General features: G+C 36.6%; 1 protein-coding gene across 1 annotated transcript in view; it reads left to right on the top strand.

Moving 5' to 3' along the window:
* Nucleotides 1-23,900, top strand: part of myg1 (myg1 exonuclease) — a 26,003-nt gene extending 2,103 nt beyond the window's left edge. The window contains exons 3-7 of the mRNA XM_008408840.2: nt 8,261-8,420; nt 9,284-9,433; nt 12,934-13,056; nt 14,582-14,763; nt 23,519-23,900. Of these exons, the coding sequence (XP_008407062.1) occupies nt 8,261-8,420; nt 9,284-9,433; nt 12,934-13,056; nt 14,582-14,763; nt 23,519-23,708 (805 nt within the window). The 3' untranslated portion in view covers nt 23,709-23,900. The remainder of the gene's footprint in view (nt 1-8,260; nt 8,421-9,283; nt 9,434-12,933; nt 13,057-14,581; nt 14,764-23,518) is intronic.
* The last annotated feature ends 1,906 nt before the right edge of the window (nt 23,901-25,806 follow it).

The raw sequence follows: 25,806 nt of genomic DNA, 5'->3' as shown, positions 1-25,806 counted from the left end.
GTCATTAACAATTCCACAAGGAACATGAATCGCAAAAGGTCATTTCAAAAGAAGCTGCTTGTTCAGAGTTTTGTTTCCAGCCATAGTCACTGAAAGYTGAGAGGATRGAAAAAGTGTGGTGGGAAAAGGTGTTGTAGCAACAGCAGCAATTAGCAAAYGCCTGGTGGAAATGGACATCTGTGGAGCTCATCATAGAAACTACTTTTCAGTTCAACACTCCTTAGAGCGGTTGCAAATGGACAAACAAAAAGTTTCTTAAAGAGACRGAAGCCTATTTGTTTTCGGTTATGTTTGATATATGCAACATTTTTATAACAACTGTAGGTRACATAGTTACTTGATTGTGCTTTTAAAATTGCTCTATGTGCCTGGAAATAGGGCTGTGTAACRATATCGATTTTGCRATRTATATCAATATTTTCTTTCCTAGAAAAAAATCGATATTCATCTGCAAGTATCGTAACATCCAACTGTCACCTTGCTCACTCACTGCTTGCTTCGCCGGGAGAGTGATTAGGTTATCAGGCTGAGAGTGATTCCTTCAGATGTTAAGTGTCAAGGTTAAAAAGGTATCAAACTATTCAGAGCAGGGTACTTGGTGCACTTTATTTACTTTACAAATGCATGTAAGCTACAGTTTGTACAGTTTCAATTAAAAGAAACATGTTTTCTCACCACTTCTTTGATTCATTTTGTCCAGCTGTCGACTTTAAGTCTGTGTCCATGCCCAACCAGAGCCAGGTATTGTGTAGTTGGTGCTTTTAATCAGTTTTTAGTTAAATTAATTCARTCCAACTCTATAACAGTCACAAAATGTCACCAAAATCACTCTGTCCCTCTAAAGTCTTTCAGAAAATTGCAAGTGTATCGAATTGTATCGTTTGCTGAATATCGTAGTATATATCATATTGTGAGCAGAATATCGTGTATTGTATCGTGAGATCATTGTATCACTACAGCCCTACCTGGAAAATACATAATACCACCCCTTTAATAACTTCAAAGTACTCTATAGTCTCTCTCTTTCTCATCTGTCAAACATTGCAACACACGTTTTGACTTTAAATATTTTTGTTATTATCAGATGAGGACTTAAACTCTGGTGAGATTCAGTGCAACAACTTGTATATATTGTCTTGCAAAGTGTGAATTCCTGACTCAAATTTMATTTGTCATGTTAGCATCATACAAACTAATAATTGCAGTAATGAAGTATTTGCAATATCACGAGCAGTTCTGTCAAAGAGCTTGGTAAACTTTTAAACGCCAAGTAAAAGTGAGTCTAGGATCTGCCGGTTATTTATTTATTTATGTTCAGTTCAAAATAAATTTGTGACAGCATAGTGTTTTAAACTAAATACTTGAAGTTGGAAGAAACTGGGTTGATTAAGTTCAGTAGTTTTATTATTTTGTCCTACATTTTCTAACATTTGAGTTGGTGAGCATTTCACACTTTTTATTGTGTAAATGTTTATTGCATTACGACAAACAAAACATTCTCTGTCAGACACACAATTGAATGGGACCATGTGTTACTCTGAAATCTGTATGTCAGGCTCTGAATAAATTTGTCATTACCGGCAGCTATACTGTCTGTGGTCCAGGTTGTTCACACTGATTTTTTTCCCCACATTGCAATGTACGCTTGGTTTTGAATTGTGTACTGATGGTAGAAGTGATGAGCTCTGTCATCTTTAGCCTACAGGTTGCTTGATTGAAGATTTAAACATATAACTATTCTTGAGAAAATTTCCACTGGATTTTATCTTAATGCTAATAACTYTGTGAAAATGTTACTGGTAGCTGATAGTAATTAATCAACAAGATATTCCACCAGGCCTTTTTTCTGGCGAATGCTTGAAATATTGTGAAATGAAAAGGTGCCTACTTCAGGTCTGGTCTTTAGCTATATATCTACTGGACAGTGTAACTTTATATTACTAACAGAATGCATTACATTTTGATGTGCCAGTTTGGCCTATCTTTGAGCCAGACACTGTAATTAATCTCGCTTATTACACCTAGAGTTTTCTGTCTCTAACATAATTTATTGTGCCACTGTTTCTCTGTGTCTTTTTATTATTATAATGTTTAGATAATAAGATTAGGAAYGTTTTCATTATCTAGACCGTCAGAGTAAGTCTCCCCTTGGTTGCTGTTCTAACATATTGAAACAATCTTTCTCTGAATGAACAATGAAAGGACAGGCTCTGTTTTTCTAGCAAACTTTCTAATGACTGGATTCACTGAAAGTCTGGTCACGTTGTCCAATATCACATTCCAGGTGTTTTGCTAACTTACTGTCCTGATTATGAAAGTAAATGACTTTTATGGCTATAGTGATGAACGTATGTCGGAGATCTCTCCRGTTAGTGGTAATTAGTGCTCCTTCAATCGAACCCCCTCCTGCTGTTGGCTCACGAGGTTCAGAGGCTGCCACAGCTCAGCAGGAGGCCACGGGAGAATGTGTCTGTCACTCACATATGCTGATGATGATTGTATTGGAAAGAAAGCATGTACGCGGGCCGGATACTGGAGAAAGATCTGGAAAATGRTGGCTAGACACGTGAACTTGACAGGTGCATTGATACAATGAAGAGATGAATTTGAGTCTTCTATAAGCTGTTTGCCACACGTTAATTATACATTATATTTTGAGAGAGGTACAACTTCTGTTTAGTGGTTGCTACTCAAACCAGGAAGAAAGGAGGCATAGTGAATAGATTGGAAAAAGAATGTTTGACATGGAGCTAACAGTGAGTAAGGAAAAGATAAGGTTTATGGATGAAGTAAAGGAGGATATTAAGAGAGGTGGGATAACAGAAGAGGATGCAAATGATAGGATGAGATGGAGGTAATAATTCACTCTGGAGTCCCTTAAAAGGGGCAATTGAAAGAAGAAGACAGTTTGATGACTGGACTGTAATCACTCTTAGTCAATTGAGACCCAGTTAATTGTTGCTTCCCAGTTTCGACTCGTTATGTTATGCAGTCAAGATAAACTGATTTGTTGGGCTTCTGACAACAAATCAGTTTGTTAAAATGGTAGCAGCAGGTTTTTTACTTTGAAGGTGTGAACCAATACTTCCCCCCCAAAGATGTTAAATTGTTTGAACTTCATAATCAAATCTATTTGTTTGTTTTTGTATAATAAATAACTTGCACTAAAAGAAGACAGCATTTTAAAACCATTTGTAACCGTGAGAAACCATTAGAGAAAATGSCCCAAGTAGCTTGGGAGAGGAAACTCTGGACCTCTCTGCTTTGGCAGCTGCCCCAACAATCTCACACCAGATTAAGTAGAAGATAACGGATGGCTAGATGAGCATTATGAAACAGAAAAAAAAAAAAAAGAAAACCCATAGATATAGCAATATATAACTGTTTTTAGGTCAGGTACATAATCTTTACAGAAGTTGTGCATTGAAAACATTTCTGAAAGACCTGTGTAGCCGTCTGTTCTTTTTACGTTGTACAATTTGCTTAAGGAAGCTCTTCAAAAATATTTACATGGGTAAATTTAGTTAAGATGCTAACATTTCTATAAGCTAACATGTCTATTATATCCTATATAAAGTTAAATAGCTAGCTAGCATTGTCTAATACTACTCATGACATGTTAGCTTATAGAAATGTTAGTATTTCTTTATTGGCTACTAGTAGCTATCATCATGTAAGTTAGGTTGTGTTCCAGCACTAGCGAAAATGCTATGCTAAGCTAATATGCGACTGAATTTATGTTAACTAATGGGATGTTTAAATTATATTTGCCATTAGTGTTTGCATTACTTAATATTATACTTGCATATTATTTAATAGCAATTGAAGGCAATAATTAAAAAAAGGTTTTTATTAGATAACATGACAAAAATAGGATATTACCCATCAATTGGTTATTGTATGCAATGTAAAGTTAAGTGGTCTATTGTAGTGCTACAAATCTTAGCTAMATTTCTACTAAATATACGTTTCATAATAGCATGTTTAAGTTTAGCTTAAGTTCTTACAAAGTTTGTTTCACTAAATCAAAACATGTGGTGACTGGAAGAAGTGGAGGCAGTTCTCCAAACTCTATCTGAAGGTTGGAAAATATCTGGGATTAAATGTGACTCATCACTGTACTGAAGAACTGAAATACTTTTCTGAATTTAGTATTGAAATATAAGTTCCAGGTTGCAGATCTGCATGAAAAAATGGATCTTGACACAGCAGGCTGCCTCAACTACTTATAGTCACTAAGAATATTTAATCTAACCTCACCAGAATTTAATTTATTGGACATTTTACATCCTTGTTATTATACACTTAAAAGTGACAACATTAATGTCAAGTGAAATTCGCCATAATTGTGTTCCAACACAATATTGCACTGAAGTAGAAGAGGTCCTGACATTTATATGGGTGTTACTTCAATAAAAGCATTCAACTCTGACAGCGCACCCTGCAGCTCCGCAAAATCTGCTCTGACATGCCTTTCATATAATAACAATGCACTGACCCAGCTTCTGACATCCTTAGACTGGGGTTTGAATTAGAATCTCCGTGAAATCTGCACAATCTGATGGAACAACCCTGATCCACGAACCGGGGTGCAGGCAGGGGAGCTGCACAAKATTATCTGACAGTTTAAATGTTGTGGTTGATGCTCTTCCTGAAAATATAAAATACAAATTGGGAATAACGATGTTTGGATTTTTGTCACATTTAAAATGTTACTTTTTAGAAGGAGGGAAAATGCAGCCTGATTTGCAGCCTCCTTGCTCAAGCTTAATTTCCCATCGTTGCAAGTTTCAAGAAGCAGGATGTTTCTTGTAATGCTTTGATAAGTCTATGAAACACACACATATGCACACCCACACACACACGCACACCCCCCCCCACACACACACACACACGCACGCAGACAGGCTAGAGACACAGCTTAAAGCAATCCTTCTAATGATTAGAGGGATCAGAAACATTAAGTAGTTTAGCTTGTAAACACATGTGTCTAAAGTTTATTCAAAACTTTTTCTGCAAAAACATTTGCAACTTTTTCCTTTTATCTGTCCCCCTTATGAGTCAGYGTGGCTCATGCTGTAATGTTGATTTCACACAAGCAGATCAGATGACTTTAATTTTTTTGGCWCGTTCAGCGTGAATATGCTTCTACATTTTTGCCAGTGATGTTTTTTTTACTCTCGTCCTATCAGTGTGATATCCTCCATATTGCCATAGAAATGCCTTAGCTTGGCCAATTAGGGCTTTAATAGCTCTGATTACCCCCTAGTCTACTAGCATGTCACTCATTCGTTTGACATCCTGCTTTCTGCTGTGCTGTAGCCAAAGCATCCTAATTAAACTTGAATTAAATGACCAGCAGTAGCTTATTGCTGGAGCCCACCTAACTCAGCACATGTCAGAGGGGAGACCAGCAGTGGCTGCGTGTGCTCAACCTAAGAGACGYGCTGGAAAAGAACACTGARGAGCATATCGGCATGGAGAATTATTCTTAAGCTTACAAGTATTGCATATACATCTCAGATGATCAATATAGGGTAAAACATTAGCATTAGGGTAAAGTGCATTAGCTTAGCACATCTGCATGTCAACATTTTGTGACAGGCAGCTGTGTAGTACTCTGTTCTTTAGTTAGCTAACATTAGCTAAGATGTAAGTTATTGTTACTGTAAATAAATCTTCTCAATACAATATCAAGTACAAACAGCAACAACTTGAAGGGCTTTAGGGCTGAAATGATTAACCTGATTAATCYTGATCAATCGATTATTGAAATAATTGTCATCTAGTAATCAAATAATCATTAACTGGAGTATGCAGACTCAAAAAAGTTTTTTTTTGAGTCAACAACATACTCAAGTAGTAACTAAGCCAAATCTGTAAAAAAAAAAAAAAAAAACATTTTATATTTAAGGTTAAAAAAAAAAACACCTTGTCTGCAAATAAGTGGTATAGTTTTAACTTCACCTGGTTCAAATTTTGTTGGAAAAAAACATCTCCTATTAAATACCTTTTGTTATCCAGTTAGTAATGAGTTAATAAAAAAAAGTCAACCCTGCACTGTATAGTTTTTAAGTCTTGCAGAAGCTGAGTTTGTAAGCTGCAGATGCATGCTTTGCTACAAATGATCACGAGTTCACTAAAGGAATGGTGCATTGTTTTACATTTTTAATATTGTATAAAATAAGCTTAAGTGGTTAAATGAAAAATCTGTAGAAGGTGCCAATTAATCAACTAATCATCAGAATAATCAATAGAATACTTGATTACTAAGATGTGAGTTGCAGCCCTACTCATCTTTTGTACAACTTAATCAATGTTGATTAAATTTGCTCCCATCCTTTGTTCATTGTTCCATCAATCTACTCACCATTCAGTTATGCTTGCACAGCTTTCTTAGGAGTTCAAATCGGTCTTTCTGTTTTGAATTTGATGCTGACAGGACAGATGTTTAAGGATTTTACCTACAATATTTTGATCAGCAGCTTCCAATGAAGCTCAAAGCGTCGCCCCTCCCCTGCTGTGCTTCATAGCTGGTATGATGTGTTTGTGTTGATATGGAGTGTTTGGTTTTCTCCAAACATTGCTCTGAGAATTGTGGCCAAACGGCYCTTAATTTATTTTGYCGGCCCAAAGGACATTGCTAGAGAAATCTCARGTTTCTCTGGACGTACTTTAGAAACATACGTATTGCTGTCATGCTTCTCCTATGAACAGTGTTTTTCTCCTTTCAGCCATACGTGTTAAATCTTTTCCCAGTTTCACTGTCCTGAACTCTTTTGGCATTTTTGAGCTTCTTGCAGCTCCCGTGAGAATTACATGCTCTGACATTGTGGCAAATGTGATAGTTCAACCTCTGCTAGGAAGATTGGCAACTCTTGAATCTTTTCCGCTTGGGAATCTCTTTGTCTGTGAAATGATGGACTCAAAACTGTTTGGAAATGGCCTTATAACCCTTACAGGATGACGGTTGTCAACAGTTTCCTCTTCATTCTCTGCTTTGTGTATACACTTCAGATCTAATATCTTATTGAGCATATACTGTATATGTTTTGGAGGCTTTCACTCTATGTATTGATCAATTAATGAAATGTAGTTCTATAACAGCACAAGGGTGCTAATTGCTTCATTACTGTAAAAGTGTGAGTGTACTTAAGTTTTGTGAACATATCTTCTTCATTATTTTCCACATGTTGTTGTTTGTTGTCTCCATTTGTATTCAGGTAACATATTAAACACCAAATAATTTCTTTAACACATATTAAATTTAAAACATATTACATTTAGCTTAATTTTTAGTCCACTACTCTTGGAAGAGCATTTACATTTCCTTGTTTTAGCGTATGAATAATTTCAGACCTAACTGTGTACCTGCTATTATAATTTATTTCTTAAAAGTTAGAAATTCAAATGTCAGTAAWTTTTTTTTGGCTGATTTCCAGCTTTTGTTTGAAAGGAAGAAAAAAAACTTGTAATTATGATTTATTTTTGAAATCTGTGATTTAAGAARCTATAAGTAAAGCACAGAAATATTTTTGTGGCTTTCAGGCAGTGAAAGCCACAAAAATCAGCCTCTTATATCAGCCTCTTGCTGATATAAGAAGTTTACTTATAACTTCTTATATCACTGATCAGACATTACTCTCTTATTAGCAGCAGATTTAACTGTGTGCGAGGATTTTAGCCATGAAGCAGTGCTTTAATAATAACCTAAAACAAAAACTTAAATAACATATTATTTAACAGTTAGCATGGTTAGCATTACAAAAAAACAGTCTCTGTGTGMATATTGTGTAAATCCTAATATTAACTCCTAAAGATTGCAGTATTTTCAAATCCAAAGATTGACATCTGTAAAGGAAAAAAAAACAGCATCTTTTCCATCCCACTCTGTACAACCACACTGTTCTCTGCTGAAAGTCTTTTTCTTACAATTCTTGACATGTCAGAAAAGAAAAATGTTCCTTTTAAATAGCTGCTCACATTTCTGTGCCTCCAGCCTGCTCATACTGAGAACAGTTAGCTTTCAGTCTTCTTCCGTCAGTAGCAACATCCACACCAAASAGTGTTGTGAGCGTGACCCGGTAGGACTCGGTTTGCTGTGTTTACTCGTTTCCAACCAGCTTGACACTTGTCCCACCTCATCTCTACTATTAATGATTAAAAAAGAGAAATAGTTCAACTTTGTTAAACTATGTCATAAATGGAAACCTTTGTTTCTGCTGCGGTGATCTGAGAGGTTATCTTGTTCTCTCCTTAGGACTTTCACAGAGAACTTCCACAGTCTGTGTCCTGAGAAGCCGTGGGTGACCAAGCTCAGCTCTGCCGGTCTGGTCTATCTGCACTTTGGCCGCCGACTGCTGGCCCAGCTGACGCAGATGAAGGAGGATGACAGGCAGCTGGACGTGCTTTTTGACAAGGTGAGAAAAGAAAGATAACAGATTTATGGTCGCCCATGGATTGCCACTGATTGTGCTTTATTTACTATACTAACAGCCAGCTGTTGGAACCAGATCTGTTTTCACTGAACAGTGTTTTTATCATGAAATTGAAAGCTTTGACGACCTTYTTAAATGGGAGAGACTTTTGCTCATATTACAGTAAAAAGCATTCAATCTTAACTGCAAACTACAAAACAAAAAAAAAATCTATGCCACTGTAACAATTGCAAAWTGTTCCTTTTTTGTTACTGTTTAATTTGCAGCYATTGTTTGCTCTTGATTATTGTCAGTAAGGTGTAATAATTCAAATGATTTATTGTTTYTGAACTCTTGGCCGACAGAAACACTCAGCTGTCAGAGTTTAGAGCCTCAGGATGTCAAACATAGGTCAACTTTAATATTAGTGCTATTACGTCATTTCGTCTTGGCTTTGTTTGATGTATTGCTGTGTTTAAAGCCATAGATAATCCTTTTAGGCACAGCTCAGGCTTTATTTATTTTGGTGTTTTATGTCTTGTTCTCAGCTGTTTTAGACAAACAAGTGCTTTGTTTTCCTTTCAAGCCTCTTGCAAAATGTCAGCTCTTTGGTGATTGACCTTCCGATGCACTAAGGGTTTTCTGCCCCAAATCAGCTTCTGTTTGTCTCTTCTTATCCTTGCATGCATTTTACTTTCTTATTTTTAATCTCTTATGTACTATGGGGACATCTCAGTAAGTTATTTTCCCATGCAAGTCCTTTTGTTTTTTTCAGATTTCATAAGACTAAACAGACTTTGTTAAAAAAAGAAACGGTGGATTCTCCTTACTGATTCTCAATGCGTCACGTGTCTCTTCGCTCACAGCTGTACGAGAACTTTGTGGAGGAGGTGGATGCTATAGACAACGGTATCTCACAGTTCGATGGGGAAGCTCGTTATGCCGTCTCCTCCACGCTGAGTGCACGTGTCGCACATCTGAATCCTCGCTGGAACAGCAAGAGTCAGGACACTGAGGTGAGCGCATGTGACCGTGCATGTGCGATTTACTCACACGTGGAGAGGCATGGAAAACATCACAGGGTTACTCTACCGTTTAGGGATCTGCGATCATTTATTTAGAATTGTTGATGGTTTTCGTCAAGGTTTTAATTTCGTCAATAATTAAATAAGGGATGTCCACAACAGCTTTATTCCGTACAGTTATCTGTAAACTATGACTGTATTTTAACATTTGTTAGAACTGCCTAAGAAAGAACGAAGAGTTTTGAAAAAGTATTGAATTTTGGCCTGGAACAATGTCTAGGCACCCTGTRGTCAGTCCTTTCATAGATCATGCCAGTTTTCTCAAGCCAAAGTTGCTTTCTTCAAGTTTCAATTATTGTGTGCCGATGAACGAATGTACAGCAATAGTGCTTTGTCATCGTAAGGCAGAAAAGAGCAGCAAAGCCTGATGTGGGAGAAGATGAAACTGGAAGGATGAACATATTTTCCAGCAGATAAAAAGTTTTTGTGCAGGAAAAAATAAGTCTAGTATAGATGGACACYAAAAACAAACAACAGCCCCCTTTAGGTTTTAGGCTGGTTTAAATGTAAATCGATATCTTTTTAAGTTCTGTTTTTCTTGATGTCTTTSTTGGATTAAAAATAGAAAGTGGTACAGGAAAACAATTGTTCAATAAACAATACATATTCTTACAAGTATAAATGTCATCTATGCTATGCTTATTATTTTATTATAGAGTTTAAAAAGCACTTTAAATCTTGAGTGTTACCCATGGGGGAAAAAAAATCAACCACTTTGAAACCCTAATTATTACAATCTCTGCACAGTAGTGAACTGCAAACCTGAAAACCAGTAGCCAGCATATCTGAAAAAAAGAAATATAATGACATTATCATCAATGTATCAGCCACTGTATCGCTGAGTGACATTTTACTATTTCAATGAACTATGTAAAAAACGTTTTGGAGTAAAAAGCTGTTTGGAATGCATTGGCTTCCTAAATTCATGCTTTCCATACCAGTAATTATTCAGCTTGTTATGAGATCTGACTGGAGGAGATACCCAGTCAGATCTCTCCAGTCAGAGSATTGAGAGATCCTCCARTCCTCTGGCTGGAGGATTGGAGATGAGATAAAGTAAAAATTGGATTAATTGGATCTGATGTGATCATTGCAATCAGATTTAATATGTTATTATATTGGTAATACATATTTTGAACATGTAAATCACATTTAATTAAACAATTCAATTGCTTCAACATTAATGCAGTATAAKACATCTAAATCCAATCAATAAATATGTCTTTCAGTTTATACACTTAAATGAGATGGAAAGAAGTGCAAATTATTTTGATTCCACACCTTCTCCAAAGAATTATTATGTTTATGTCTACATGTGGAGAAAGTTACCACATACAAAGTGAAGTAAAAAACATTTTCTCTATACCTTTTACCTTTCAGTTCTTAAATATTTGCTCTTAAAGTGTTTTATGTTTTAACATTCTTCATCTGTTCTGTTGTGTTGAGCCGAGTTCCTTTGTTTCTGTTTTAAACACACAGTTTGAACTGCACACTTATCTCAGTCTGCCATTGTGCATCGCTGAGTAGTTGTACATGTTCTAAGTGAAGGTGAARGTTTGCAGATTTGCTGCAGTTACCAGCAGAAGATGGAAATAGAGGATGTGAGCAATTTACATATTTATAGATCCATGCATGGTAAATGAAAATTATATGTTTTACATGCAAGACATTTAAAGCATGAAGGGTTTTTCCAATGCAACATGCAATATTGATGAGGTTTGATTTGTTTTTAGATATTTTAGAGGAATAATAATTGATATTAAGTGATATATTATGAATGATGAATAACCTCTTACCTTCATCAATTTTAAATTGCCTACAGCCACCTTTTGTTTGGCTTTGATATTAGACATAAAGCTTTTGCACTCAGGCGGTTCCTATATATAAAAAAAAATCCCTCTTAATTATAATGACATGCATAATGAACAAGCTGTCTTGACACAAAAAACCCTAAATGGGTTAAAAGTGTTGTGACTAACAAAATGGGTGCAAAGCAATTAGTGTCCAGAGGTTCAATTTAAAGCCGAACAGAAACAGACTCGGCGACGACCCAGTGTCACTTTTCTGTCTCATTAGTGCAGGATGGGAATGTCTTCAGGGAATCAGCACCTGTTTTCAGAAAGCCCTCACGAGATATATGCTGCCCAGCCTTGCAAATATGTTGACTATGCCAATGGCTTTTTCCATTGTAAGGGCTCTTAGGGGACCAGTTGGCCTATTTGTTTTTTCACAATTCAGCTCACACAATTATTATTTTTTTGTCTGGGTACGTTCCTCCAATTTCCACACTAACTGATCCTTCTGGCAAGCCGTCTCGGGGCATCACTGGAAAACTGAGACAGATTTATGGTAGACTAACCTGTGAGCAGTGGCTGTGTGTTATAATTGAAAAAAAGCGTATTGGATTTTCATCTCCTCGATCCATGACCGCGAAAACCCTCTKCTGCTGCAGGCTTCTCATTCAGATGCATACAGATTAGACCTCTCTATGGCATACAGTGTGAAGCTGTGTTTTTGAGATCGTACCTTATCAACTGAGTTGATTTGTACATATTATGTTGAAAAAATAATACATACATGACCAAAAGCATGAGTTTCATTTCCAACCTTTCTTTGGAGACAAGTTAGATTGTCTTCACCTGGAAATTTTCCGTTAGGCTCTCATTATTCAAAGCARGTGCTTCTGCACACTTAACAACTGCAAACCTATGTAAAAATTGCCCATTCTTGTTAAAATCTGTGAACATTTTAGAGAAGAGGAACTCAGACTTTTTAGTAATCATGTCATGCCTTCTGTCTTCAGCTGAGGACACAACCACAGTACCCTTGAAATAAAGATTTTATAGAGGTCTCTAGATGACAAACACTGCGCAGCTCTTTTCTTTGACCTCTTAAAAAAATTTACCACTGTGGATTTTATCTTATTAAAGCAAATTATTATCGGTATCAGACTGCCAGAACCCTTTAGTTCTTTCTGAAGCTGCCTGTATAGCAAACTGCAATACTTATTGAAATATCCATGTGCAAAACAAAAGGACTGCTTTATTCCAGGKGTTTCACATTAACACTATTTGTGACCTGTTGGGTTGATGTAGCTCTGCTCGAGGCTATAATTTGATGTGGGTTTCAGTGACCAAGATGCTAAAGCTTGTGRAGCGTGGTAAAGACATTGTGATGAAGGAAAATAAAGATTAATTTGAAAAAGAAGGATTACGCACWACTGATATCGTCATATTTAACAATTATATTGCAGTTATTATTCTCTTTCCTTTGAGTTTCACATTAAGCAATTTCTAAAACAAACTGGAGAAACAGTTGTGGTGATGCGCGAAGATGTAATTTGTTTGAATGCATTTCCTTAGTGCTCTTAATGCGGCCCTCCAAGAAACTTTGAAATTAATCACAAGCTAACCTCTTCAATTTTTCACTAGGATGGTTTCAAGAAGGCCCTGAAGATGGTTGGGGAAGAGTTTCTGGACCGTCTGGATTTCTACAAATCTTCCTGGCTGCCAGCCCGAGCAGTGGTCGAACAAGCATTCAAAGAGAGACATCAGGTAACAGTACTGTGAACACTCATTTATTTTTCTCCTTTTTGGCAAAAAGAATAAAATGTCTATTAATGCACTGACGAAACAGAAAAGTTGTGAACAAAGCATGTCTGAAAGGTGAGGGTAATTCATAAAACACATTTGTTGTSAACAGTGATCAGTAAATGTTTCAAAGTATAAACGATTCGCTTTTGTTTATGCTTTCATTTTGTTATACATTTCCTGTGCCTTTTAAGAGGTGTCTACATCCTTCAAGATTTATTCAAACTGTTAMATTTTTTCTCTTTAAAGTATGAATAAATGCATAGATTGCCATCTGTAACAAAACTAAGTCAAATGTACACATTCACTGATGAATAGCTTGAGTTTTGACAATGTCTGTTATGTTGAGACTAGACAGAAAATGAACACAAACAGCACAGTTTTGAGTGTAACTCAAACAGGAAAATAATCTGCTTCTGTTGCACCTTTTACTTGAACTGTTATGATAAAAGCTGAAGCATTTCCAGGAAACCTACAAACTACTTTTAGTCATTAAATTGAACAGAAATATGCTTTTATTCTCCCGCAGTGGAAAAAAACCCCCTTAAATCTTTATATTTTTTAGCCTGACTTGTTTAAATGCATTTAATTTTAATATTATCTGAATAATTAAAAGTAATTAATTCAGTAATCAATATAAATTTGTTCAGTTGGATGCACAGTCTGCACATTGACGTGCAGGCACAGCAATAATCACCCATGTGGATCTAAAGGTTTTTAAAGACATTTATTTATTAGGTGATTAAATGTAGCAAACAACTTATCTAACTTTGTTTTTAAGTTGCACTTGGCAACTTAAAAAGCTAGCGCAGACTTTGATTTTACTGTCAGCTTATCCGTAGGTACTGGATGGCATCTCTTCAGCTGCTTTTCATTCATGTGTTCCTGTGTTTCATAATAAAACTTTGCAGATCATCAAAACTTTCTTTTTACAATTACTTGCATGAAGCACTACTATAATCTAGACCATTTGGGCTTTTGAAAGTCTTGAAAAACATTTCATCAAATAAAATGCTGATGTTTTGATCAGGACAACTAAACAAATTATGACCAGATCAACCACTGGTCAGAATTTGAAGATGCCTCTTTGAGTGGAGTACCAATAATCTGTGACATGAAGCCAGATGGCAGAGCTCCAATTATACCTGACTGGGAAGCAACTTTTAATAAGAGAAGAGCAAATATGTAACTATAATTTTTAATGCTGATGGAGAAGATGTTTTTACTCCCCCCCCTGTCTGATTAAGCTAAGAGTTAGATTTTTTTTAATTGGTTCCACTCTGTTGATCTGACTGGCTGAAGCTCGCCAAAGACAGACTGTAAAAACAGATGGTTAATTTTAGTCATCTGCCAAGAGTTTTCCTTTTTTCCACAAACATTTTTACGCATCAACTTCTTAAACGTCTCTCAGCAGCAAACCGTCTGACACGGTGGCTTGGGAAGAAAAGAAAATTCACTGATTGAAGTTTCCCCTCTTTGTTGTTTCCAGGTTGATCCCAGTGGGGAGGTGCTGCTTTTCTCTCAGGGTGGCTGTCCCTGGAAGGAGCATTTGTTTGCGCTCGAGAAAGAACTAGACGTAGAAACTCCCATCAAGTTTGTCCTTTACCCAGACCTGAACGGCCAGTGGCGTGTCCAGTGTGTCCCTGCAGGGCTAAGCACCTTCCAGAACAGGTAGCCATGACACAGACTTGAACCAAGTTCTGTTGTTCTTTTTGTTGTTAAATGTCATTTAAAGGCCAAATCTGCTGCATACTGCACAGCTTTGGACTGTGTAAATGTAGGGGACATCTCAGAGAAGTTATCTTTGTGACTCTGGCTCCCACAAAGCTTCCTACAGAACAGTTTCATACAGGCAAACCTTCGTTTCCTCCATGTGTGGAAGTGAGCTTAGGTCTGGTGACAGAGACGAACGATGGGATACGATTTACATATAATGTTTAGTGGACCATTTGACAACAGCTCACGAAGCGTGAGCATGTTATCTAGGGAGAGCATTCCTCCTACAAAGCCTGAAACACTTGTTTTTACTCGTTTGCAAGGAGGTAATATCTTAGTCAGGACAGCAGGTTTGTTCTCACAGCTCTCTGAGGAGCAGGAAGACGTAAACACAATCAACACTTTGATGAAGCCACCAGAGTCTTTTTTTTTTCCATGCACACACCTCTCACTCAGATATATCTATTTTTTTGACTCCCTGCTGTTAATTAGACCCAGTGCTTTGAATGAAGTTAGGCGACATATTTCCTGTTTGACAGCTGCATTTACTTAGAGCTACTACCTATGCGCTTTAGAGTTTTCATTAATATTAATGAGTGTGGGATTCATGCTCTGTTGAGCAATAGAAATTAGCATATTGTGTTATTATCTCATCATCCTGTTCAGAATGTGAACGCCATTCAGTCGTCAAAAAGTCTCTCTTAGTTTAACAGAATGTTGTGTGCAACTATGTAGAGCTGCACAATATGTTCAGTTGCAATGGTCATTACAAAATATGCCGTAGGGTTGTCAAAAATAATCTATATCTCGATGTAATCGACAGTAGAAAAATGAATTATTCAAGCATACTCATTTGCATTAAAATCGATTAGCCCAAACGGTCGCATTTTACCAGCAGCAGTGCTCCAGTAGCAAAAACGGTGAGTATATCCAGAAAATTACATTTGTGTCCTTCTTTAGTTGATAAGCAAGCTCAATAAGACAGAATAAAAGAAATGCAGAAAAATGCCAAATGTTAGCTGTGCTACAGCGACAGTACAGATGTTCGACAGTACTTTGAAGAAAAGTAAAGCTTCTGTATCTGCAGCACTGAAGTAGTAAATCTCCCTCACTATATCTGTTTAAATATTAGCTTCATGAGCAGCCCAATGACGGCTGAGCTCCCCGTCAAGATGCGCTTCCCAGGTTTGAAATGAAGAATGACGCAAACCTGTTTTCTGCTGCGGTACCAATAAAAATAAAAAAAAAATCAGTCAGCTGATGGCTCAGCCGGTTATTAGTGAAGCAACAAAACTAACCAGTGTGACTTTGTTAGCTGTTTGGCTGTCATCTCTGTATTTGAGAACAGAAAAACAACACAACACATTTTATTATCTGGTGAGATATCAAATCAGCAAAACTAATTGTAATTACTTTCTTTTAAAATAAATTAACAAAGCATTTAAATATTCAKGTATAGTAAACATTCATATTTAAGCATTAGTATGATTTAGTTAGTTCATTGATATATTACTGTCACTTCCAGCTAAGTTTTCACTGATAAAATATTATATTATTCCTGATGCTGCTATCTCTGGAAATGTTTAAGTATGCAAACCATGCTCACGGCACATGAAATGCATGTTTCACTTTTCTTAAAGTACATTTACACTAACGTCCAGATGTACCACTTCTTTGCCAGGATGTTTTTAGCACTGCGTCACCATTTGCATATGTTCTATGGAGAATTGCTTGGCCTCAGTTTCAGCTGTTTAACAGCAGAATAAGAGGATACGGCCTACAGAGGTTTATGCGTAGTATCTACATACAGAGTTCTTATATATAACCTAAACATACTTAAAAAAGCTCTCTCAACAGGTATCTTATGCAGAGGCAGTCAGAAATAGTCATGCACCAGAAACCAAAATGTCTTTGTGATATTTTTTGTGACCTAACCAAATTTTGTTAGGCTTGTGTTTATTTTTATAAGTTGTGCTCGGAGTTTGTATTACATTTCTAAAATAACCTTAAAGGATGGAGCTTATGTTTTTCTATATATGTCCACCAGGTACATATTGCACTCAAATTGGCCAAAAGAAGGTACAACAACATTCAGTCTCCTAACAACCAGCACAACCAAGTTTGGGTGCAATTTGGAGGTGTGTGTCTTCTCTCCACCTGGAAAACCACCAGGTTGGAGGATGGTGGATACTAGTTACCATGTGTAATAGACTTTTTTGGCATGGACTRTATGGAGTTTGTTACAGATACTTTAAGAGATTCTAATGATTTAAAGCAGTTGCTTAGAGGAGCTGTCAGCCTGCTGTTGCAGGTTGAGGTAATATTTACAGCCAGTCCTGTTTCCAAACCTTTATTGCACAGTCAAAGCTGGTGTCAAAACAGCTTAAAATGCTGGTTGCACAATTTATTCATGTTAGAAATTGGGAAATGTCATTTCATGAATGTCTGAATCATCTCATCTGTCAGATAACAAATCAACAAAATTTTATTGGGCAAAGGAGAACAACAGCGGGCCATATGATTTAATATCCCCTGTCAGTATGCTGGGCAAAATCKTACCTTATTTTTTGTGTCATACAAGGCAGAAGTTTATATTAAGGAAGTATTTTTTTTCTCAAATGTCATTTTAAAAACTCATCGGTTATTAATGTAAATTATATCCAAATGAAAAATGAAGACTGAGATTCAGTGTAAGTAACTAGCCACTCATTTGTACCTGGTTGCAAAAGCTTTAATTAAGAAACTTCCATCAAAAGTTTATGTATGTAGCTTTAATTAAAGCTAATTCTATAAAATGTTTATCTATCTCCTCCCTGCAGCTGATTTCTGGTTTCACACCAAGATTATTTGTAAGTGAAAACTCAAAACAATTTCAAGCACTGCCATACATCTGAGTGTGTGTTCAGAAGCTGATTGGGGACATTTAATTAAGATTTTATGCATAATCCTGCTTATTATACATTTAGTTTGGAGGCTTGTGTTGGCGAAGATTAATTGGTTCAGCTAAAAATCCTATGATGCCTGTGAGACTTTGTCAAGTTTTTCTTTTTTTTGTTTTGTTTTATTGCTTGGAAATGTTTAAAGGTAAATGTAATAAAAGTTGATAAGATTGGTCCAAATTCATTAAGTTAATGAGTAAAAATGACAGCAGATAATATTGTGAAAAATGAGGAAGAAAAAGTGCCAATTAATGCAGCTGATGAGACTCTGTGCTCTCTTTTTTAGCAATACATGTCCAAATATCGRTAATGACTTGTAGGCAATAAAATACTAAAAGTTTTTTTTATTTTATTTCTGACTTTACTCGTTAAAATAACTCTGAAGGAATCTAATACACTATTTTCTATGAAATTCTGTGAATGTCTGAAGCGTACACTGGCCTGTTYAAATTGATCTTCTTTGTGATAAAACAGAACTCATGATAAATTATTAAAAATAAAACTTTCACCTTTTAACGAGACAAAAAGTCTCTAAAGTTCAACTGGAAATCTAACCAGTCTGGAAACCGTGAAGGTGTTTGCACAGCCTTCAACAAATGTGTTATTTCTCCAGCAGTAGCAGCAGTTGTYGCATCAACTATTGCTGCTGTTGCTTGAAATATCAGTGATCAGACCGTTATACATTTTTCACGTTTTCGTTTAAACTTGTTTTAATAATGTTTTGAATGTACTGGATTTTTATTCAACTTTATCATAAGAATATCACAGTTGAGTCTAAGCAGAAAGTTACATTTTAAAGAACAGTTAAGAAGATTTTGCACTGTAAAATAAAAGCCACAAATAGCACTAATATTAAGCTGGTAGGTTAAATTATATRGATTACAGAGTAAGATTTCATTGTGAATGCAGTTGATGTGACATCTGTTGCACTATTATTCAGCGAAGCTTCTTTTTTTTCTTCTCGTCGTYGTTGCAGTGACCTCTTGCTGGAACTGAGTCCATGTTGTCACTCTCAATAGCATCTCTAACCTCCTCACTGCTCTGTTCTTTAAATATATTTCTCCTCCACCTGTGATGGAGTCAGACCCGGCCTCAGATTCAAAGGGCTCATTACTGTTTGTGAGTTTCTTGAAAGCAGCAGGGGACCATCTGAGCAAATTGTGCTCAYACACACAGGAAGTTAAAAAGAKATTTTATTTTGTTCTCCTGGTCTGACCAGTTGGTGTCATGTTGGACACTTTTATTTTTCACCTCTCCCCATAAGCTCCCGTTTCTCCAGCTTTCCAATTAGGGTTTTTTTTTCTTCTTCAGCTTCTCTGCTCCTCCTTTCTCTTGGGAGTTTTCTGTCTGTCCCATAATTATCCTCTTACATTTCGTCACTTTTTTTTCCATCTGTCTTGCTCCTTCCTATTAATCCTATTTTCTCTCCTTCTCCAATTCGTCGTCTTCATCTACTATCTCACTTTCTCAGCTTTCACACTTTCTGCCGTTCCCCTCTTCATCCTCCTGCTAGACATTTTTCCACACCTCTGCAGAATCCTATCCGGCAGCAGTGTGTTTGAACTTAAAAGACAGGCACCTGTTTGTGGTCTCGGAGCGCCTCAAAGATTTAATTTAATGAAAACATGCTGGTTGGTGGGGAGCAACATGGGAACAATGGCTTATACGATGGATTAAAATAAAAAAACATGGCTCCAGATGGCTCTTCTCTGGGTGGCCTGTTTCCTCCCAGTAAGCTTGTGCCGACTCTGCAAAAGGGGTGTTGTTATCGCCTGTGTCCCTGCTACTGCACCTGGGGCGAAAGAGGTCTATTTTTATCTGCATCACATTGCTAAGGAAATGTGAGCCAGCAGAAGGGAGATGGAAGTGAAAGTATTCTTTCTAGAAATGTGCTGTATGTTACTGTATGTGCTGAATGATACTATAGCCTGAAAGCATCATGGGGGAAAGCAAATAAACACCATTATTTGTGCAAGAAAAATAGCTGCTGTCATCTGTAACCTTATGTTACTGCAGTTTTAGTACTTTTATTGTCTGTTCCTACCATATTTTAAATCATTTTYAGCCATAAGTTTAAAAAAAAACAAGCAAATAAAAAACGCTGACTAGTATGTGAAAYTAATTTGTCTTTTTCCAAGATGTCACAATTAGGTTTACATTTTGTCATATTTTGCGTATTTATTGTGGTAACCATGCAAGTTTTATGGTTTTCAAAGATAATTAATATTGTCACAATAAATCAAACTTTTTAAGAGAATTTTTTTTCCGATAACCATAAATGAATCCACCTCCTCTGACTCAAAATTGTCTCAATCCCAAAATCATTGAAATGGCAGAAGCAGCAAGTTTTTGAATTTATTACTTTCCAGACTAAAAAAACGAAGAAAGTTAAGGTAGTATTCTTTTGGGCAAAAGTGAAGTTRTTATGCCATAAGTTGGTGCTTTTTATTCATGGTAAAGTTTTGAATATTCATAAAAAAATACACAACATTAAGTTCCAGAAGAGTGAAACTATTACTTATGTAATGCTAAACTCCATCCATGAACCAAATGTTTGCAGTATTAACCATTTGCCTTTTTAATTAATACATTATAGGCAAATAACAAGCTCATATATGTGCATAAAACAGCATTTGAGTCAGTAGTGCAATAACCTAAATGTACATCAAAATTACTAAACAATAATCTATTTGTATTGTAGGGTATATATTTTAATACTAACAGCTTATATTCCTATATAGATGAAGGGCAACTAGTAGGTCAAGTGCTGCAAAATGTCAGTAATTGCAGGTTTAAACTAATAATGTTCTGCTTTTTCCAGTGTTATCTAAATTAAAATGACACTTTTTTTTTTATAGAATCACTTCGTATCAGCTGAGATTCACCTGTGGGGGTCTTCTCCTGTGAGATTGTAATTTGCTAATTGAGGTCATAGTTTTAGTCTGGTCATCTTGGGAAAAGCAGCTTCCTGCTCTGCCATAGCAGCAGCAGCTACAGCAGTCATCATCCCCCCTCCACCTCCACTCCTTCGCTCATTACCATCCCCGTTGACCTTTCCTCTGAGCTTGTTTTCCAGCCATACTGTGGAGCAATCGATTTGTTGATCCCTTAACAGAGATTATTCAGCAGCTTTGCCACGCTCTACACCTTAGGTGGTCAGGTGACAATCCTAATAGGTGTGAAACTGGGTTCTCTTGAGAGTAATCCCAGTTTTTATGTGGTGCTTATTTATTATTTTCTTGGTTGCTTATCCCTCTGGGTATACAGATTTTATGAGATGTTACTTATATTTAGAAAATGGCAGAATATTTCAGATAGGCATTTTAAAAAGCTCCTCACAACAACTTTAAACTGTTTGACAGGTGTGTCAGCTTATTTTTGACAAGTTTAAATGYATACATCCATAATTCATCCCATATTCAAGCAAGAAGAAGGAGAATATTTTTAGGATMTGGGGCCATTTTCTCTCCGGGTTTTGAAGCATTTGAAGTAATTTAAAGCCTATTTCAGAGACCGTTAGAATGCAAGAGGTGAGCAATGAAGTGCAGAGTCGGAATTAAATCAGAGTGAAAATATGCTAAATATAGCCGTCCTTTAAGGAGGGCTGGAAACTAACATAATGGAGATTATAACCCCATCAAAGTAGAAATGACATGCAGATGGCGCACACTCGAGATAACTAGTAATGCGTTTTAAACGATTGGCCATGCTGTTGTTGACAGACGTGTGTGTTACATGCAGTAGGTGGTAAATGAGCTGCTCCACATTTTATGAATTGTCAGCTTCTATACGCCTCATCCAGAGACGCTTCGTGGAGGTCAGCTCATAAAACCCCGCGGAGTCAATCTTTTCCCGCACTTTGTAAGATTGCTTGTTGACTCCGACACAGTATGGCTCGCCCGCCACTTTGTCGACTCGTGATTTTCCACATTGCTGGAGAAGAATAAAGGCGACTTTTATTATTGCTGTATTTKCAGGSGCTGATGCTAGATTTGCTGTGTGCAAAGGTTCCTTTCACATTATGACAGCTGCTCGTCTCTTGATTTTCTGGTCATTGAATTTGAAAAGAGGASGACAATGCGAGTTGTTGTGGAAAGCGATGCGGAAATTTTGCATCGAATCATGTATGTTTTTTTTTTTTTAATGATTTTTGTTTCTTTTATATATCCAGGAAAATGTACCTTTTTCTGCTCTTCAGTTGATAGTTAGATTTGTGCTAAAATGTCCATTAGGTTTATATTTAATTCGGTCCTATTAAATAAAGGTTCAGTCTTCAAGTTGCTTTAACCCCTGCGTCACCACAACACCCCCCCTGTTTTGTTGTTTCTAAATGAATATGAACTTGTTTTCTTTGCWTTATTTGAGGTCTGAAAGCACTGCATCTTTTTCATTATTTTAACTGTTTCTCATTTTCTGCAAATAAATACTAAATTTTTTCTTGGAATTTCAGAGACATGTTGTCAGCAGTTCACAGAATAAAAGAACAATGTTCATTTTAACCAAACATATACATATTTAAAGTAAACTGATATATACAGAGACCACAATATACAGTGGTCTCTGTATATTGTATTTGCACATATTGATAATGGGACAAAAAAACAGGGTYTTGAAATACAAATGTTTTTTAAGGCCTTTTTTTCTATACTTTCAGTAGAAGAAAGAACTTTAAGAAAATTTCGGGTAATTCAAAAATGATGCAGAAAAGTTAAAAAAATGTTTCCTTCTTTGAATTAAAGTTCTGGGTTTGATCAAGTCAAACCCTGAATCTCTGATTTATTGCGGCTAAATCAGATAATTGTTTCAAAGAATAAATGCAAACATATAACAGATTAAAGTTATATTAGGATTTTCACTTCATTTAAGAGTTATAAGGACAAAACTAATGTTTTAACTCAGTAAGAGTTCAGGAATCAATATTTGGTGGAATAACCATGAGGTTTTCGGTGGGGTTCAGTTCAGTGGTTTCTTAATTTCTTTTAGAGCTGTAGATACATGTATAATATCTATGCTGAAAAATTCCTACGATATGAGAGGAAAATATGAAGTTTCAAAAATGACACCCTCCTTGTGATATAAAGTGCTTTTAATGAGAGATAAAATTCACTAAGCATTAAAACTGAACCCATGTAATCAGGTTTTATTTCTTTAAATAACATTATTTCACTATAATTTAGAGAATCTAATCTGTGAGCAAAGTTTTTATTATTATTGTTTTAAAAGAGAAATCKTTCTGGTAACTTCTGCAGACAAGCCATTTTTGTTCATTCWCTCCATAAACTTTAACCTTTAAAGTGTTAACTGAGACCCATAGAGGCTGAGATGATTCTGTATTATATCTKGGTGTTGGACAGCAACTCTGGACTGAACTTTACTTGAACGTCCACTTCTGGGAAGATTGGCTCYCATCTTGTGTGTTTTTCACACAAAGATATAAAGAATCTTTCTCACTGTAGCTGATGGTCTGTAAATTGTTAGAAATGGCCTTTTATTACTTCACAGGTTGATGGACAGCAAGAGCCGCAGCTCTTCTTATTTAGACGCCTGCATTCAGCTCAWGTATGATGTTACTTAAAAAATTAGCTGAAAAGTCAATTGTCGGCAAGGCTGATATCTTTTCACTGGTTTGGTTTTAATTATTTTTCTCATTTTATTCCAGATTATATATTTGTTCATCTATTTCGATGTCTTGTTTAATAGAAATGAATGATAAACAGGATGTGAACCATGTGGCGTCCATCTGTCTGACCGACTCCCCCTTCTGTTCCCAGGCTGCCCCTTCCAGAAGAGTGGCGCGGTGTGCGAGATGAAGCGCTGTCGGAGCTCAGTGGCATTAAGGGATGCATCTTTGTCCATGCTGGAGGATTTATTGGCGGCAACAAAACCCAGGAAGGAGCCCTGGAGATGGCCAGGAGGACCCTGCAGGCTGCCGCCCAGTCTCCTGCGAACGGAAGCAGCTAAACGTCCAGAACGAGCAGCCAATGCTTTATAAAGAAACGAAGAATAATGTGTTGGTGTAGATTATAATGGTTTTGTTACATCATGAGTCACTAGCTGTCTTGTAGTTTTTCTATGTAATAAAGGCCACTGTGGCTTCTTGGTATTCGTATTTCCTAATGGATTAAAAACATCAATAAACAGTGTTTCTCACTTTGCTCTAATCCTTTGGTTTCACCTCAGTCGARTAAATATATGTTGCCATCTGATAGATCAGCTCCTGCATCTTCAAAGCCTGTGAATACCACGGCCTTACCTTCAAGGGTTGATTTATATACACACCTGGACGGTGGTTCTTCCTTTCATTTCCAGTATTGCTGACATTAACCAAAGCACAACAAAGAGATYCAGACGTCACTTCGTCCAGCTCCAAGATCAAAGCGTCAATAATGACGCCTGATTAATTCAGAGAAATTAAATTTCCAAACGCCATGGAGGAGGTGTTCCCTGATTCACCCAGTGCCTCGACAAGGTTATTGGCACAGTCAATTTCCCACTAATAAACTCAGAGGATGTGCCTTAAATTTTCTCATTAATACTCTTTTTTTTTTTTCTCTCCACTCCAAAGCTTTTTTTTTTTATAACTCCCTTCTTATTGCGYGCTTTCATGAAACTGACCTTATGCCTCTGACATTTTATTTTACTATCATTGCAAGTGTTGATGTGTAAATGCCACAGCAAGGGGAAAAAATATAAGTGACGTGTTGCTTGCAGCCGCTTTGTGTCGCTCTGGTGTTTAGTGGTTCAGAATAGTTTTAAGTTTTCAAGTAAAAAAAATATACACTGCTCAAAAAAATAAAGGGAACACTTAAACAACACAATATAACTCCAAGTAAATCAAACTTCTGTGAAATCAAACTGTCCACTTAGGAAGCAACACTGATTGACAACGGGGACCCTCGTCGGGTCAATCAGTGTTGCTTCCTAAGTGGACAGTTTGATTTCACAGAAGTTTGATTTACTTGGAGTTATATTGTGTTGTTTAAGTATTCCCTTTATTTTTTTGAGCAGTATATATATACTGCTCAAAAGAAGTATCTTAGATACTTCTTCGTATCTAAGAAGTTGTTCTTTTGTCTTCTTAGATACGAAGACAAAAGAACAAAATGACTTGGAGAATAAACAGTTTTAAACTAATAAGCTTGCGATAATGAATGAGAAGTTGACATGCACTCACCTCTGGTATGAGTGTGTATGAGTAGGGGCTCAAGCATTTGTTGAGTAGTCAGATTTTAATAACATCAACATCTGTACATTTTAAAGACTTGGGCACAGAAGTTTTTGAGTTCATTTCTGTTTTCTTCCAGTTCTGGTAGGATCAGAATGATCCTTTCTCCAGCAGTCATTGAGCGAGAGGCGAAGTACATCCAGGTCAGGTCGCTGGTCTATCAGTGATGCACAGGCCAACACACGGTCTGCGTTTGAGTTTTACTGAGAAAGCTGCTGATTTGAGGTTAAAATGTGAGAATTCTGAGCATAATCCTTCATTAAACCATGCACTTAGGAATATGAACCTGGAAATATTGCAACAAAATACTCCCCCAGTGTAATGCCGCCACCTTAATGCTTGCCGTTTGATAATTTGAAATACATGGTTGAATTTAAGACACATGGTAGTTCCAACAGAATGAAGATCCCAAATTCATCAGAACTGGCTAAAAAATGGATAAAGCAGGCTAACAATTAGACTTCTGGATTAGTTTTCCCAAATTCCTAATTTAAACTCTTTAGAGAAAACGTGGACGTTGGTGAAAACCCAACAAAAAACAATTAATTAAAGTATGCCATTTCTGATAGGAAGACCACTGTTACATTTCATCTTTTTAATTTTCCTCTCTTGCAGAAGCACATACTTACACACATGCACGCGAGTTTTGGGGCCATCACTCTGCGCTGGACCGAATCCAAAGTATCCATCTAATCTAGCCTCCTGTGTAACAGCCTTTTAAAGTCACATGGTAAATGTTTCACTTTGTGCCAAGTATCGCTGTTCTCTCTGAGAGGATGCAGAAGGAAACTTTTTTCCCTCAATAGCTTCCCTGTCTGACCAGAACGGGACACA

Source organism: Poecilia reticulata, linkage group LG5, assembly GCF_000633615.1.
Source record: "Poecilia reticulata strain Guanapo linkage group LG5, Guppy_female_1.0+MT, whole genome shotgun sequence".
NCBI classification, from domain to species: domain Eukaryota; kingdom Metazoa; phylum Chordata; class Actinopteri; order Cyprinodontiformes; family Poeciliidae; genus Poecilia; species Poecilia reticulata.
This window is presented reverse-complemented; position numbering and strand designations above follow the sequence as displayed.